Source organism: Leptosomus discolor, chromosome 3, assembly GCF_034619465.1.
Source record: "Leptosomus discolor isolate bLepDis1 chromosome 3, bLepDis1.hap2, whole genome shotgun sequence".
Classification (NCBI taxonomy): Eukaryota; Metazoa; Chordata; class Aves; order Leptosomiformes; family Leptosomidae; genus Leptosomus; species Leptosomus discolor.
Window position 1 is genome coordinate 17,895,774 of NC_141393.1, and position 17,235 is coordinate 17,913,008.

Consider the following 17,235-nt stretch of genomic DNA (forward strand, 5'->3'; position numbering starts at 1 on the left):
CAGGTGTAGCTCCACTGAAGCCAATGGGATCACGTTTGGTGTCAGATATTACTGAGGCAGAATTGTCTTAGGATTTAGCCCTGAATTTCCTGACTTTGGAAGTTTGAAGTATCTATTACTTCCCTTTGACACTGATGAAAGTTATTATCTCAGCCTCTTTGAAAATTAGGTCACCTATTTACAGCTCAGATCCACAACTGATTTATGGCAGCTTAACAAGTTACCATCTATCAGCTGAACCGCTATAATTGTGCGTGAAATTCTTTTATTGAAGTTTTTAACAAGTCACATTCCCTCACAGCTGGGGAGGCTGAGGAGCCCATGAACGGCTATTGGCAGTGACTACAGCTCAGTTGACAGGTGTGACTTGCTGAACTGATTTGACGAGTGCCTCATTCCTAACTAGGCACCTAAGGACAGAAGAGCCTAAATCTGGAACTACGTCTTTGCAGATCTTACGACAGAAGCACATTCATTCTTACTTTAGGTGACAAAGGAGCTGTGCACCATAGTTTGTTTGAATTCCCCACCAGAGACCTGACAGATCTGGTTTTGTTTGTTGGCCTGCATACCATTCATGGAATCAGATAGAAATGTAAGTAGGGTAAATGCATTGCACCAAGTGTTATTTGTGCACAGTTTTATACCTTAACACAGGACTAAAAGTGTGTTGCACACCTACAAGTCTGTCTGGGCACACAAGTTCATATTCTGTGATGGTTTTGCATGAAATGTGTTCAGCACTTGTGGGACAGGATGCAAGCAGAAGAATTGGTTACAGCTACGGACACTCTGTCCAGAGCTGTCCCCTTCCCAAATGCAAAAGAAGTTGAAAAACCAATGGAGTTTCAGTTCTCACTGAACAGTGATATTGAAAAGCTTTGGAAAGTCAGGTGAGATTCCTCCACTGCTGAAATTTCATCCAGTGACTTCAATTACTACCAGTTTAGGATCTACCCCCTTGTTTCCTGCAGCATGAACAGGGAATTGCTTCAGGTTGGAAAAATACTGGGTGGAGGCAAAGGGATGGGGAATGGGAAATCTTTAGACCAGTTTTGCCAATGAAGGCCCTGTATTGGTGAGGGATAGCTTATCACTTGCGGAGTTTGTGCATCTCTCACTTTGTGGGGCTGAGCAGTGAAGGTCTGGGTCTTACTCATATTGATATAAATCAGAAGAAAATTCCTTGAAATTAAATGAGTGTAACAGAGCAGAGTCATAGAGGGTGATGGGTACAGACGAGGCTTGTGGAGACCATTTACTCAAGTGCTTGTTTGCTGTGCAATGACAGCCCTGGAGACCACCAGCTAATGGAAGAATTCACAAACACCAACTGCATGTATAACCACAGGGGTGGGATTTCATAAGCTATCCCAAACTGGGAATTTCCCCTGAGACAACATTGTTACATATGCAAAAGTTTCATGAGGTGCAATTTCTTTTTATGTCCTTGGGGAAGTTGAAACTGGGTTTGAGTGGAGCAAATATGGAAAGTCCATTTCTTCTTTCAACAAAGAGACCTTCATGGCCATTGGGAGACCCATGTCCTCATTGCTCTCAACCATCTGTCCTGAGCAGGAGAGCACTGGTCTGATGGGAACGTATTGCAACTGCGGGAAGCATAAGGGCAAACTATGCAGAGGAACGGAGGAGAGAAGAGTCTATTAGAGGGGGAATCTGGTAATCACAATGTTATTAAGTCCTTTCTGCTTGATCCTTACAGCAAATCTTCACACACTCGGTTTACATTTATTTGCACTGAAATGGAGCCTGCTACCTCTCCACTCCAGTCATTGACACAATATTTTGTGCGCAATACTGAATCTGCACAAATTAAATGTGCATTTAATGCATCTATCTAGAAGTTACTGTGAAAAGACAAATACGCCAAAACCCAAACAAACCAGGCTTTGTAAGCAGATCAATAGTTCTAGTGCAAGGTAAAATTGCTTGTGTTTACTGAGTGGGATAGATAGACTCCTTCAGAGATGATGACTTTATGTGAAATGTTCTAGAAATATTTCATGACCAGGTTACTGTACTTTTTTTTTTTTACTGCAACATGTGCAGTTCACTTGACGTTCTTGTGCACTTTTTTGATTTTTTATTTCATTTTGTATGAAAGCTTTTTCACTTACCTCTTCCTTCCCATTATTTATAAAAGCTATTGTGGTTTTAACAGTTTAAATTTGCATTGTTGTAGTAAATAGCAGCTCTCAAACGTTATGTTTCCATCCTTCAAAGTATGAATAAAAAAGTCGATTCTGAAGGGCTATCAGCTGTCCTGAATAGCAACATTGAACAACCAAACAAAAAAATAGCCAGGAAACGTCTGAATCAACCCAAGCTTGAACAATTAATAATTTTGATGTTAATCTCGGGGGTGAGAGAACAGTACATATTGCTAGAGAGGAGACAGAGTTGCTATTCTTTGCAAACCTTTTCGAAACTCTCACACATCCCCATTCAGTGATTTTGAATATACTTAACAATTGTCTTCTGTTCATTTGTGTTTTATTTCACTGCTGCTCCAGTTCAGAGCTACAGCAAAGGCCACTGCCTTCCCTGGGCTCGGAAGGGATGTTCCATGTCACAAAAGTTTTTAAAGATTTTAAAAACATCAGTTTAAATCTGAGGGTAAGTGCATAAACATCTGTGTGTTGAAGGTCATTTGGAATGGTCTGGTTCAACCCTTCATAATAACTTCAAAACATGCTATTCTACTACATGGGAAGTGGACAGCAACATGCATTCAAATAGGAAAGAGTTTAAAAGAAGAAAAAGAAAACAAAAAATTTAATAACCAAAAGGTAGAAACTCAGTTTTAACTCTCTTCTTTCTCTGGCTATCTTCAGAAATAAAATTTCTAGAGAGACTATCCACTTTGACAAGTATTTTAATCTTGACAGAAATCCATATTCTGGTGCAACATGCAGCACTTTCAAATTTCAATTCTGAACTCAAGCAGGAACACTTGTCCACAGCAATCACTGCAATACCCATGGTTTGTTCCATGACCTGCTCTGGTCACTCAGATGGAAATCCAGACCAATGAAAGGAGGTTGCTCTGCACTGACAGCGCTGAGACAGAGTTCAGCATCTGTCTTCATCTGGATTACAACAGTGATGCAGAGCTATTGGTGTGTGAAAGCACCTCTATTTCCATGCAAAAAAATTCTTCACCTACAGCTCTGCAAATTAAGAGCCAAAGTTCTCCTCCCATTAACTTAAATGGGGGATTGCCTCTGGTTTCTGGTAGTCTTCTTGTGGAGGAGGCCAGTCTCCTCACGGATTTTTTTCCAAAATGACAAAAAGGGAAAGATATCTAAGCTTATTCATACCTTCACTTCTAGATCAAGAGCTAACCTGGTGTCTTTAATCCTTAGATCAGCTCTTTACCATCTCACACCTTGCATGTAGTTGCAGGTGTGTGCTACCAAAGAATTTCTTGCTCTCTCTCCTATAGAAGTAGTATATACAGGCTTGATACATATGTTAAGCACTGGTAGCAGGGAGAAAGCAATGAAAGCCATCTCCATTTCCACTTTTAGTCTGCTGGCCTAACAGATAACAGCTGTCGTTTCCATAAAAGTAAACATTGGTGTGATATACTGTGAGGTTTGGGGAAAGAATGAGCTACTTTTAGCCTGAGAGTAGTTCATATCCTAGTGAAAGTTGCAAGCTGATCATATAACACCAAGACCCATCAGAAGACTCAAAATGATACTGTACAATTGCTTAAGATGATAATTTTTTTCATGACTGCAATGTGCTAAAGAAGTGTTGCCTGTTTTTCCCCTTATGGGGATACCAAAAGTTGTAGGGAGCTACAGTACCCAGAGACCAAGTCGATCGAGACCACTTTTTATTGAATTCTGGAAGAAACTCCCATTAGTTTCAGTGAGAGCAGGTTCAGGCTCTGGGAGACCACAGGTGTTCATTCCCTGGCCCCTTTCCCCCATAACACACTTCTCTTGACCTCAGTGATTTACTCCAGTATAACTGAATATATACATAGGCCTGCAATATTAAGCCTTTCAGATCTTATGTTCTGTGCCTTAGAACCACTTTCTCCATGGGTTTAAAATAAATCAAGCTTTAAAAAAAGTCACCTATTAACTTTTCCAACGACAGTTTTTTAAAATAATTGGGAAAATACTGGGCAAACCATTTGCAGCCAGGTCTTGTGATAACATCTTAAAATCAGGCAAAATAAAAGATGTCTGTGAGCCAGAAATGAAGGAAGGCTATTCTATATACTTTTTTCTTCTATCATATTTTATGGTTTTGTATTCAACTAATACAATTTCTCATATGTTCTGTTGATGCAGAACAATTCCTGATATGGAAATTCATCCTGCTTCCGTTTGCAGCTTAACAGTAGCTAATTTCCCAGCCCCAGAAGAATTACTTTTGATTTACATCACTCTGAATAGGCAGAGATTTCAGCTCTCATATCCTCTCACCAGTTGCAAATCAAACCTGTGGCTACCCAGTGGGGCAAAAATAAACAGACTGAACTTGCAGAAACACCAAAACAAAATTACCTCCTTTCTTCCCTTAATTTTTTCTTTTAATTCTCTCAGTATTTACATACAAGAAGAGCTTAAATCAATTCACAAGTGTTGTTTCTACATTAAATGCTGTCCTTCCAAGTCTCTTGCACGCAAAAGGAAATGACCTGAATATCTTGACTTCTCTGGAATTACTTTAAAGTACAAAAACTCTTTGAATGGGTTTAATTCATTTCATTTCACTGCTGCCGCCGCAGGGCAACCCCAGAAAGATGTTCCCACATGGAGGAGGTCTCCTAGGTGTTACGAGTGCGGCTATGAATGGCCTGCAGCCCCGCTTGCCGCAGCTCAGACAATGCCCGTCGATGAAAGAGCCCTGGTTTGCCTCACGCTCCGTGCCATTGGCTTTGTAAGGCATATTCCCAATTTACACCCATATGCTGAGAGAAGAGTGGAGCCCGAGTAGCTTCCCAACAGTTACTAATTCGCTCCAGCCCGCCCACAAGGAAGAGGGTGCAATCGCCGGCCTCCTTCCCCCTGCCGCTCCACGCTGCCAGCAGCTCACGCCTGGTGCCCAACTGGGCGTTTCAATTCACTCTTAGGAGCTGTCGTGTTCAGCGTGACTCTGACACCCCCCCGGCTAAAGATAGCTGAAAACATTGAAGATGGGTGGGGGGACAGCAGGCTTGGTGGGGATGGGTTTCAAAACCATGGGCCTGTAGAGTTTCTGCCCTGTGCCATCGGCCTCCTTGCAGAAGTGCGGCACCTCCGCCGGCAGCGCGGCCGCACTCTTCCTCCACAGCCCCAGCCCTGGGAAGGGCGATGGGGGCAGAGTGCCCGGGGGCTGGTACACCCCCGGCCCAGGGCAGGGGAAGGGACAGCAGGTCCAGGCACCCACCCGGCCCGAGAGGACCCCTGCAGGGTCTTTCTCCCCAGCATGTGGGGCAGGTTCATGGGGGCTCTCTGGGCCGGCAGCGTCCGGGCTCCATTTGCTTTTCTTCCCCTCATAGGGAGGAGGGTCTCTGGGGTTCGGGAGCCCCTCGGGCCTGGCAGGAAAGGCCCTGGATAGCAAGCTCTGGGCTGGCCGTGGCTCTTCCCAGAAGGAGGCTGGGAGCTGTCGCTTCCTCATGGGCACCTGGTCTGGCCTGGCAGCCTCAGGGTTTTGCTCCTGCAAAACCCGTTCCTCGGTGAGGCTCTCCTCTGCCTCGGCTGTCTGCAGCATCTTCTCAGCAGCAGCCCCACCATGGGAGCTGGGGTCAGGTGCCTCGGGCTGGGGGCCGCGGCCCCGGTCCTCGGCCCCCCTGCGCCAGCCGCACTCGGGCGGTTTGCTGGGGTGGCACCGTGGGATCCGTGAGTACTTCTGAGAAAACCGCTTGAGCTGCTTCTGCAAGTATTTTCTGTGGTCAACCGACCGGCGACAAGGAGCCGATTTATCCAGAGCTGCTTTGATGTCACTGGAGGCCAGGTTGACAAAGTTCAGCAGAGTTTTTACCTCACTGTCCGATGCCATCTCACTGGATGTGCCGTGCAGAGTTTCCCATGAAAAGTTTATAATCCACCTTCAGACAAACCTTGCAAACCTGCAGAACACAACAGGCAGACTTAAGAGCAGGAAGCCTCGGTTCAAATAGCACGAAGCAAACGCAGAAAGGGTAGGGTGACATGTCAAACTTCTCAGCCACTCAAACAAGTTGTCCATCAGCTTGCCCCTGTGCTGGCAAACTCCCGGTAGTGCCGCCGCGTGCCCGCAGCCCACCACCCCACACCACTGCCCCAGCACACACCGGCACGGGGACTGGCTCACGAATGTCAGCCAGCCCAGCGCCTAATCTTGTTAGGTAGCGCTTAAGTGGAAAGAAGTTGGGGCGGCTGCTCCCGCCTCCCTGTAAGCAAGCACGGACACTCACCCGGCGTGCGGCAGCTTTTCTCGCCGGTGCTGGCGGCTGCGGTGTTGCTGCGGAGAAGAGCCCCTTCCCCACTAATCTCGTTAGGCAGGTTACACACCGCCAACCTCGGCAGAGGCAGCCAGGGCCCGCCAGTGTTTGGACGCAGTTTAGCAAGCACTTGAGCAAGCTGAATGAATATCGACTCCGGCGAGTTCGGGGCTCTCCCAGGCCAATCAGAAGCCACTTTGCCAAATACAAAGCATCCCAATCAGGCATCAGCCTCCCCTCCTCGCATTCTTTGCCATCACAAATTGTCGCCATGGGGACAGCTACAGAAAGACAGCTAATAAATACAATCATTTCCCTGCTATTTCTACCATTCTCCCTATCCTCTTCGCCCCTACCAAGGCCTTCCTTTTTAAAAATTAAACAATTGAAGTGAAAATGCTGAGGATGAGTTAGGAAAGTTTAGACATCCTTTTCTCTGCACTCCCTGAAGCTGTCTGGGGGCTGATACTAACCATGCTTCGTTGGCACCGGACAATATAATACAGGGGACTGGGCTAGCCTACTTTTAAGCGTTCCCCATCACAGCCCCCTTTTTTTTTTTTTTTTTTAAAGGGGAGGATGATGTCAGAAAAAGGTAGGAAAGGAACAAATCTCTAAAGAGATGTGCAGATATCCATGGAAAGGGAGCCTGAGCGCTCAAGAATCTTGTCTTTATGTTTGCCCCCTCAATTGAGTTACACAAAAGCTGAATTACCCATTCAAACTGCCCGGACAAAAGGATGGAGTTGGATAGTACTCTTGCATCTGTAGTCAAACAGTTAGAGACTTAAATCGAGTCGTCATGATGGAGAAAGAGTTAGACAAAGCCCATAGAATTGCCATCAGCAAACATTTTCCTGTGTCATATTAGTGGGTCTCCATGACTCCCCCTGGCCTGGGGACAATAGCACAAGTTTGCACACTCGACTACTGTCACCCTGCCAACGCTGGCAAGGAGCAGAAACAGGACAATCCTTTAAGGGGAAAGCATGCCCGCTGCAGGGAAGGTAAGAAGAGAGGGAAGAAAAGGCGTGTGAAATGCTAATTGAGCTGCTTCCTTTACTGATCCAGAGTTATGCGAGCCCTCCGCCTTCTCGTAGGCTTGTCCCTAAGCGGTGGCAATAACTTAATAGCATGGTAAAACCACAAGCTGGAGGAAGAGGAGAGCAGAAGGGCTGCCCTTGGTGTGCATTGGACACACTGATAACACAGAGCTGGCGGCAGCCTGTGTGACAGCCCAGAACCTGCTGCCTCCCATGGCCGGAGCTGTGCTGCTCCTGCTCTCCAGCCCACAGCACCCTGGGGATGGAAAGAGTGGAAAGGGGTGCAGGATGCGTGCACCCACCATCAGGGACATGCTATCAGCTCTGGACCAAACACATGCGTGCCCTGGGGAAAGCAGGGACTGAAGTCCAAGCCATTTTGCAAGTAAAATTTACCTTACTGATATGAGGCATCAAAGGCGTGAGTACCGAGGGCTGAAAACAGCTGTATTTTACAGTTATTTTACTGTATTTCTATTACGCCGATTTTCCTCAGAGGAGGACAAGATCCACACTGTGCCATTATACCAAACTCTGGGCAGAGGCCTCAGGGATGACTTCACCCAGTGCTGCCATCCCTGTTCACATCATTTCTCCCAGTCTGGCCTAAGCCACATGTGCTGGTGCACAGGCTCAGGTGTTTCAGGTCTAGGGAGACCCCCGGGGCCAGGACATCATGTAGCAGAATGTGCTCAGAGCCTTTGGCACCACAGCGGGCTGTAACACGGTGACAGATGTGCTTCTCTCCTCCCAGTTTCTATTTCAGAAGCAGTTCATTCCCTAGGAGAATGCCAATCTCCGTGCAATCTTCTCCTTTTGGATCATTTTGGGGGAGCAATTTCCAGGCACCTGCTTGAGCATCTATTTTGGTGATGCGCTAGCCAGGGTCTAGCCTCTCTGTGACCCAACACAAATCCTTCTGTGCAGCTCAGGCTACAGGGAGATGTTTTGTCTAGCTCATTAAAAAAATATGCACATCAAAGGATCACATCTATGTTTGCAGGAACAAACTGCTTCCTGTGCTTGAGCTTGTAACCCAACCTGGACACCACATCGCACAGTGCAATCTCCCAACAGAGCTAGTTTGTTGCCCAAGGGGGTGAGAGGGAGAGATAGAGAGACATGGGGGACAGGTGCCTGGGAGCAAAGGATTGTCTCAAGATGTTAATGAATTGTGTCCTCAGAGGCCTGGGGAACTCATGCCATGTATTGTGAGACCATGTATCCAAGGGCTCAGCCACTGGGCTGTGCTCTGAGACGGAGGGCTAGTGGGTCAGTTAGATTGAGGAGGGTGGATAAGGCTTGCTGCTTACCAGAGGATAAGGGAACAGTGGCATCCCTCCAACACACCCATTGCAGAAGCCCTCTCCAAGCCCCCAGACACCAGCTGTGCCCATCCCCTCCTGGAGGGATGCTTTCCCAGAATGTGACTACTTAGGCACCACATGGCAGGGGTGGAGGATCTCCCCATGCCTCGCTGCGCTCACTGCTCCAACATCCCCTTCCCCTGCAGCTGCGTAACGGTGGGGAGCCAGAGGGGAATAAACAGGCGAGCAGGATTTAAAAACCAGAGCAACCCACCCTTTCAAGGTCAGACTCAGGTTGAGCTGCACAGGGTTTTCTCTAAGAGGCCACCGGAGCCCTTTTGTTCCTCACTGCTCTCGCCATGTTCATCCCAATGTACATGTGAAAGGAACAATTAACAATAGGGCACTCCTCTCCGAGGATCCAATGCACTTTGAAGTGTCCACCAACCAAAGGCTGAAGAATGATACATCATTTTCCACTGTGAACGTGTCAAAGTAGTACAGCAAATGAAAAAATGTCTCCACATGCCTTCCCAGCATGCAGACAGGGACCAGCTGGAGAGCCACTTCATATCCAACATGTCACTCCCTGACAGCTGTCTTCTTGGGAATTTTTGGTACGTGAAGTTTTCTAAATGCTTTAAGGAAAGCACAAGAATAAATCCATTCACTTCAAAGATGCAGCCTAAACACCTAAACATGCTGTATTTCCTTCAAGACTGAATAAAGGCAAGAGAAAATATTTTCTTACACAGAAACACCTGGGAAGTTTTTTTAAAGTGTCACTCATTGTAAGTGATGTCAATCTTTAGCCACTTCTACACCAAAACCTCCCACAGCTTATTTCCAGGCTGAGGGGTTCATTCAGCAAAGGTATTCCAGCATCAGGCTTGCCTGGACCATGTGAGCAGACCCACTAACTGCAACACACACCATTAACTGGAGTAGGCATCCCTCCACCCTAAGTGCCCTGAGCAGTTCAAATAGCAGGAACACCCAAATCACTACTGTTAATTTCAATGGTCTGTAAAGCAAAGAGCAGCTCAGTGAACAGCTGAGCGGTACACAGATGATACAGAAGTCACTGTTTTGACACCAGTTTATTCAACATTCTTTTTCCTCCCCTAAAATGGAGCTGTTTCTCCATCCTAGCCTGCACAACAGGTATTGCCACAGGGTTCACACTGCTGTCAGGATAACAGCTCTGCGTATCATATGGTACACTTTCTGGGCAGGGCTGGACTGAAATCAGGTCTCATGGCCTCTTGCCCTCCCTGTTTGTCTGAGGTACACGTTGGTATGGTAAGCACTGTTATCCTCATCTCTTACCCATGGGTGTTAAAACTAGGCAATCTCCATCAACTAAAAAAAACCCACAACAAAACCTTTCAGATTTTTACTTGAAAAATAAGGCTTCTTAACTTCTTAATTCCAAAGATTTTCTTTAGAAATTCCCTAAAGGTTTTGCTTGTTTGTGTGGAGAGGAGAGGAGAGGAGAGGAGAGGAGAGGAGAGGAGAGGAGAGGAGAGGAGAGGAGAGGAGAGGAGAGGAGAGGAGAGGAGAGGAGAGGAGAGGAGAGGAAAATTTCCATTGTTTTGTGGAATATTTCAACTATTTTTCCACATTTGGATCACAATCCTGTGGCTTCTTGTTGAATCTAATGAATGTGCACTTTGAAGCAAAGGGAAAATGGGGCTCCAACTGTTTTGAAACATGATAAGAAAAAAGGCTGGAAAATTCCCAGATGGGCCACCTGTGAATAATCCCTTTCCTGTGTCCATTAAGGGCAGATAAAAGCAAGGATATTTCAGTTGCATGATATTTTTTCTCTCACCTGCTGTTTCCTAAGCCTCTGCTCTTTACATTTGGAAAAAAAAGAGAGCAAGGGTTTTGAGGAGAGCCAGGAGCCTGAGGGGAGGTGATGGTGGCTCATGGTGAAACCAGAAGTATTGGCCTGCAGAGAAGTATTGGGATGGAGGAAGACCACTAAAGCTCTTCCTCAGGGGTCCTGTTTCTAGATTTCTTGTTGACAGTGACTGAAGTGGAAGGATGTTAAAGATGCACTGATGATACAATACCAGAAGATGTTATTTGACATCATACTGCAAGAATTGTGTGACCTTATGAGTGAATGCAATGGAAGAGGAAAGGATTGTGGTAACTCTGAGCCACGCACCTCAGGCACTGATAGCAGGAATTTCTGCCACAAGGAAAGATGTCAGTGTCTGGAAATGAGAAGGAAAAACAGGCCATAGGATGAAAATAAATCCCCCTCCATCCAGTCTGACCTTCAAAGTGGGATTACTGATGGTGTTCAGACCTCCTAACAGGTGGTCCTCTGGACTCAGAGCCTGGCCCCACCCTGGAACAAGAGACTGCCCATCCCAGAACCCGCAGGCTCATTTGAAAGGGAAAAAAACCCTCTATGTTACCTTCACAAATATTTCTAAGAACAAAACTCATTTGTGAGAAAACTGGTATGGGCAAAGCCAGCAGCCTGGCTCTCAGTCCAAGAACCTGGAGGGCATCTGGAACAGACAAATGGTGAGCATGGTTGAAGGATTGTGGTCCCTGCCAGCAGCCCCCAAGGGATGTCTGACATTGTGCACACACGGGTGCAGCCAAAGCCCTCTGCATCCCTTCCTGCACACCAGCACACAGGTGCTGCAGTCAGCAGCAAGGATGTCTCGCCCTGGCACTGACCCTCATGCAGCCTGGTGCTGCCCCAGAGCTGAGTCCTCTAAGCTCAGGGAGGGAAGAAAGAGGGAGAATACAGGATTTCTCCCCAGACTTGTGCTGTCCAGTCATCCCCTTTGCTCTCCCTCATCTCCTTGTTGAAGCCAACACCTCTGCTTCCAGAAGAGCAACCTGGCACTCCCACCAGATGAAGCTTTGACTCTTCCCCCCCCCCCCCCCCTTTTTTTTTTCTTCTTGACAATCTGCTTTGACCTGAGTGACATCCTCTCTTTGCTTTCAATTTTATGCACTTGGGGACAGACTTTGAGCAGGCACTAAGTGTTGAGGCCGTGCAGAGGCAGCAAGGGGGGGTCGCTGCTACCCAGCAGCCTGCCATTCAGGCAGATGGTGGAGGGGGCCAATATGAATAGCTCCTGTCAGTCTCATAGAGCGAACTTTACAATTGTGCTACGTGTTGGACTGCATGTGACTAATGCCATTCTTCTGCAGGCTGCAGGCAGGACACAGCTGTTTCTTTAAGGAAAATTTTGTTTTTCTGGGCAGAAAAAAAATCCCACCCATGGCAATATTGTATCCATGTATCCAATATTACACTCCATAATTAGGCGTGATCAAAGCCCCTCCTGCCTTTCACTGCCTCTCTTTCTAGTAAATTAGATAATGTTTAAAAATGAGCCTGGACTTGGTTTGGTCCTTCTGGAGGTTTAAGTCCTGTCTCCCCACACAGCAGGTATGCACTGAGAAGCAGCAGCAGGGCCAAATATAGGTTTCTTTACATAATTCTGGAGTATTTCAAGATCAGTGATGAATTCAGTGCCAAATGCTACACGGAGCTTCTGCTGATGAGAAACAGTGCTGCCAAAAGGATTTAAAAAAATACAGACATGAAGATGAGCATGCGAAAAGGTGAAGACCTCTTAAAAGCTGTGAAAAAAGAAACGCACAGTGAGCTCTGGATAGAGGATGATCCTGGATCTTGAGTCTACAGTACAGAAGAACCATGCCAGACCAAAAGGGTAGTGGTCCTCCTGCCCACGTTTTGGCCAGGCTTACAGCCCTGTCCCCTGCTCCACCTTCTTGGACAGGGCTTCTCCACATGGGTGTTTCTGCAGTGAAAACAGTGCCAGGCTCTGCAGCTCGGGCGCAGACAGAAACACACCTCTGTCACTCCTGCACCTGCATTTCCTTACCAGGGGGCACGGTCCTGCCCCACAGCCTGGCCGGGGCCACACCTGCAGCCGGGCAGCCCTTGGCAGCAGGACAAGGTGCAGGCAGCCCCAGGCAGTCCTGCCACGGAGCTGGCTCCCTGTGGAAGTCTGGCTGTGAGGCTGCAGGCAGGCAGCCACTCAGCGGGGTACAAGTGTGTGGTTATACCCCTAACATCTCCTTCTGCCTGCCTCTCTCCTGGCATTTCCAGACATGGCATCTGCCCACCAGTGCTGCTGAAACGCCCCATAGAGCGCAGAGCAGCGCAAGATCTTTGGTTTGACTGCTGGGTAAGCATCACCCACAGACCTGTGGGTGCATTGGCTCAGCACAGGGGGAGTTCAGAGAGTCTGAGCTTTGCTTAAAGAGCCTTTGCCACCCCCTTCGAGGGTGAGCAAGGCAGTGTCTGAGCAAGAAGTGTGTCTTTGATCTCCTTCCCCTCCTCACATTAATGGGCCACAGAGGCTGTAACATGCTGTTTCTGTGGCATTGCAGTCCTGGCTCAGACTCTGTGCAGCACAAATTGCCCTCGAACACACACTTATTTGAGGCACTTCATACATGACATTGATATAGAGAATAAAAACTAACCCTAACTACTATTATAGTTTCTCTCTGTTGAGAAACAAAGTTAGAAATAACACAGGTCATTACTGTCAAACAACAAAAAAAATCCCTTCTAACCTATAATGACAGCTAGTAATAGCTGACAAACCACATGCCTTTTCTTGGACCAGATCTTCAAATTCTCCTGGTGATCTGCAATATGGGAGCTACCAGGGAGCTCTTCCAGCCCCTTCTGGAGTGATGATAGGCTTAAGGCTCGGTGTCCAGCCTAGCCGGGCTGCATTATCCAAGCAGAAGGCCTAGTAAAAACTCTAGAGAGACGTCTAAATCTTCTCTACGCTGTCTGTTGTCTTGACTCATAACTTTAGCACTATTAATAGTCTGGGGAACTCAGCCACCTTTGCTGTAGGCAGCAGTTGCTCGAGGAAGTAGCAGCAGTTGCTCGAGGAAGTAGCACCAGCCTGGACTGAGTTCAGTGTCCTCCCTCTATCCCAGTTTTGGAAATGTCTGTCTCTTAAGTTGTCCTTATGCTTCAAAGGAGTGTAGAAAGGTGACGAGGGCTGCAGCTGCTGCCGAGGGTCACCCTGGGAACCCCTACAGGTCCCTGGGAGGTGAGTGATGGGAAATGTGAACAGCACACTGCTTGCAACCTGGGGACAAGGAGCCTTACAGGGCCCGCTCTTCTGCAAGGTGGGTAGGTGGGGAAACTTCCCCAGGAGAGGCAATGGTTATCATACAGACTGGAGAAACAGGCGCTCCTCTGCAGTGCTGGCTGCTGCCATCCTCACAGCCCCGCTGGCGCCCAGACGTGTGCCCTCGTGCTGAGCACCTCGGGGCTGAGCCGGCACGCCAGCGCCTGCCTCTCAGCGCGATGCGCTCGATTCGCAGCCTGTGCTAACACCCGTACATGGCCACGCCTGAGGAAAACGCCCGTCCACCGCGTCCCTCGGCTCCAAGGAGCAACCAACTCTGTCGACGTGCCGTTCTCAGCGGCGCGCTGGTGGTACCGGAACCGTGAAGCCGCAGAGACGGAGGGAGAAGCACTCGTGTTCCCACACCCCGGCTGAGGGCAGGATGATGGCGCTTCGGGAAGGAAGGCAGGCCCTGACTCCCAGCCTGGTTTCCCAGCAAGATCCACACGCCAGCAGCGCGGCCATGGCTCCTGCGCTCTGGAGGGCCGCAGCCCGCCGGAGCCCGGGGGCAGGCGGGAGGCGGCCGCCGGGGCTGGGCGCGGCAGCGCCGCTAGAGCGCACTGTGGGAGCCCGGCGGGGCCGCCGCTGCCCCCGCCGCTGCCCCCGCCGCTGCCCCCGCCGCTGCCCCCGCCGCTGCCCCCGCCGCTGCCCCCGCCGCTGCCCCCGCCGCTGCCCCCGCCGCTGCCCCCGCCGCTGCCCCCGCCCCCCCCGGAGCCTGCGCTGTTTTTGCTACGATCCTCCCGGTACTGCTCCCTGCCTGGGCAGCAGCAGCCAAAGAAGCACTTGTTGCTCCGGGCAGAAAAACCAACATCAGGTTTTTTTTGTTATTTATAACAAATCTAGTGGGGAAAATTCCCCTACTTTCTTCTCGCCTTCTACAGCGAGATGCCGGAGTGCGTTTAGGAGGTGCTGTCCTGACACAGTGCTGCTTCTTAAACGATGGGCAGTGGGAGAAGCCACTGCAGGCAAAGAAACAAGCCTCTGTGTAGAGGGGTCCCTTGCGCAAGCAAAAGGTTCAAAGATGCCTGAGCAAAACCCTGAGCAGCCTTAAAGCTCCCTCACTTCGATGGTGCCTGAGCGTGCACAGCACCTTCCAGGTGCTCAAGTCCGGCCCTTCAGGACTAATTCTGCACTCATGAAGCGTCAGGAAGTGTTTCAGAGGTAAATGGGATCTGCAGTACATATTGCAGTGAAGAAATTGAACAAATCACAAAGCCAACATTAAGTGAAGCATCAGTGCTCAGAATCAGTCTCTGCTGGAGCTCAGGTCTTTGCTACAGCAGTTCTGGGATCGTTACTCTCACTAAAGCCAAATTTGAGCTGGGCATGGATTTCTAAAGGTGCCAAATTAGGTTCCTCCACGAGTTTTCCATTAAAAACACAAATGCTGGGTACTTGGAACAGATTAGCACTTGGCTTGTCTGGGATATCGCACTGTTTATGTCCACTGAGATCCTATACGTGGGTGTTGACAGGAGACAGCAGGGTTTGGTATGTGCTCCTGCAGAATGTAAAGGATTTAAAACAGTAGACCAATGTGCTGAAGTAGAGAAAAAAAAAAAATAAAAAAGAGAATGTTTATTGGCCCTGACAGTCTCTTTAACCATCTTTTGCAGAGAGAATGCTAATAAAGATAGAGAGTATTTTATTTGTTTATGACAAATAGCAATAAGAATATATTGTCCAGGTTGGGTGGCCAAACCAATTTTTGCAAGTCTGATGCCAAGTCTATCATATGTCTTCTTTTCTTTCTGCTTATAGTGGATCTGGCACATAGGAAAGTCTGTCGCTGTTGCACAAGCTAGATCTGTGCATCAAGCTGCCAGGCATGTGCAGAGCTCCACTTGAGAGACTGTGGTGTTGGGGAGCCTGGCCTGATCCATCATGGGGACCGTGGAAATTAGTCCAGATGGATGATGCTTTAGAGTAGCACTTCACTCATAGAATTCTATAACCAGTGGCTCATGGTGAATGAGAAGTATTTGTAGTTATTTCTAATAGTAATGTAAATGTCTACTACTTGCAGTGTGATCTGCACCTTAGCAGCAAAATCTAACAGGCTTTTATGTCTGACGAGGCTTTTATATCTGAGGAAGCTTTTATACCTAAATTTGTGTTATTTTCTTCATAAAGTGTGTTGTGGAGCCGGGCTGCAAGGACAACAGAGAATGGTGCAAGCAAGACTTTGGCTCAGTTTTCGCAATCCTGAGCTTAGCCATTGCTGTTTCTTCTAGCACAGAGGGATGACATGAAGTAAACTAGGAGACCACTGGCTTACCAGTTTGCCAGCCTGGCTGAAGAAAAGCTCTGCATTTTCTTAGCAGAGAAAGATCTGTAAGCTATAGAGCTGCCTGCACTGAAAGTAAACGTGAAAAGGAAGGGTCAAAATGCAGCTTGCTGTCCTGCTAGGGGTCTCCTTCCCACCTACAAGAAGAGGTACAACCATATATGTGTTTTGCTATAGATCCCAGTTCAGGGGAACACATGAGCACAAGCTTATGTGCAGCTCTACAGATGTCTACATGGACTTACTCAGATGGACTCTACTGAAGCAACATTTGATTAGCAGCAGTCAGTTCCCTCTACCCCCCTTTTTTGAACAATAATTCTCAGAAAGACCTTACTCCACTGTGTTACATGCCAAACAGAATGCTAATTCCAGCACTCCTGGTTTACAATGCGATCTATTTAAAACAGTTCTCCAATTGTAACTGACATTAAATTTTGAATACTGAAGGAGTCCCCAGGCCAGAGCTGATGCAGAAATCACCCTCAGTCTAAGAGCTTAACCTAGGTGTACAGGGCCCTTCTTTTAAGGATTAGTTTTGCTGGAAGATGCCGAAGATTGACATTTTCTGTGAGTCATTACACTTGCATTATTCCCAGAGCTGGAGCTTTGATGGCAAGGTGGAACATCTTTGGTCAAAGAGAAGCACAGACAGCCTCTGGAAACCAGACACTCTGGGATAAATTGACCAGGATCAAACCACGAGGATGAGACGGCATTCAACAAAGTGTGCTAAAAGAGCTCAAATATGAAATTGCTGAGCTACCAATGCAGAGCTTACACCAGCCTCCACCCCAAGAAACAAAAGTGAGTAGTTGTATGAATTACAGAATAAATACAGAATATTTCCTCTGGACTGGAGGCAGGTTTACCAGAGGAGTCCCCCAAGGGCTTATGCTGGGGTCAGTGCTGTTCGCCATCTCTGTATGTGGCATGCTCCAGTGGGTGAATACTGGCAAAGTTTGCAGATGATACAAAATTATTCATA

The 17,235-nt window shown here is 47.9% G+C and overlaps 1 protein-coding gene across 1 annotated transcript; it reads right to left on the minus strand.

Moving 5' to 3' along the window:
* Positions 1 to 5,154: 5,154 nt before the first annotated feature.
* On the minus strand, positions 5,155 to 6,027 carry FAM181A (family with sequence similarity 181 member A). Its single transcript, XM_009954011.2, has one exon. The coding sequence runs from the start codon at positions 6,022 to 6,024 to the stop codon at positions 5,155 to 5,157; it is 870 nt and encodes a 289-aa protein (XP_009952313.1). The 5' UTR covers positions 6,025 to 6,027.
* Positions 6,028 to 17,235: the final 11,208 nt, after the last annotated feature.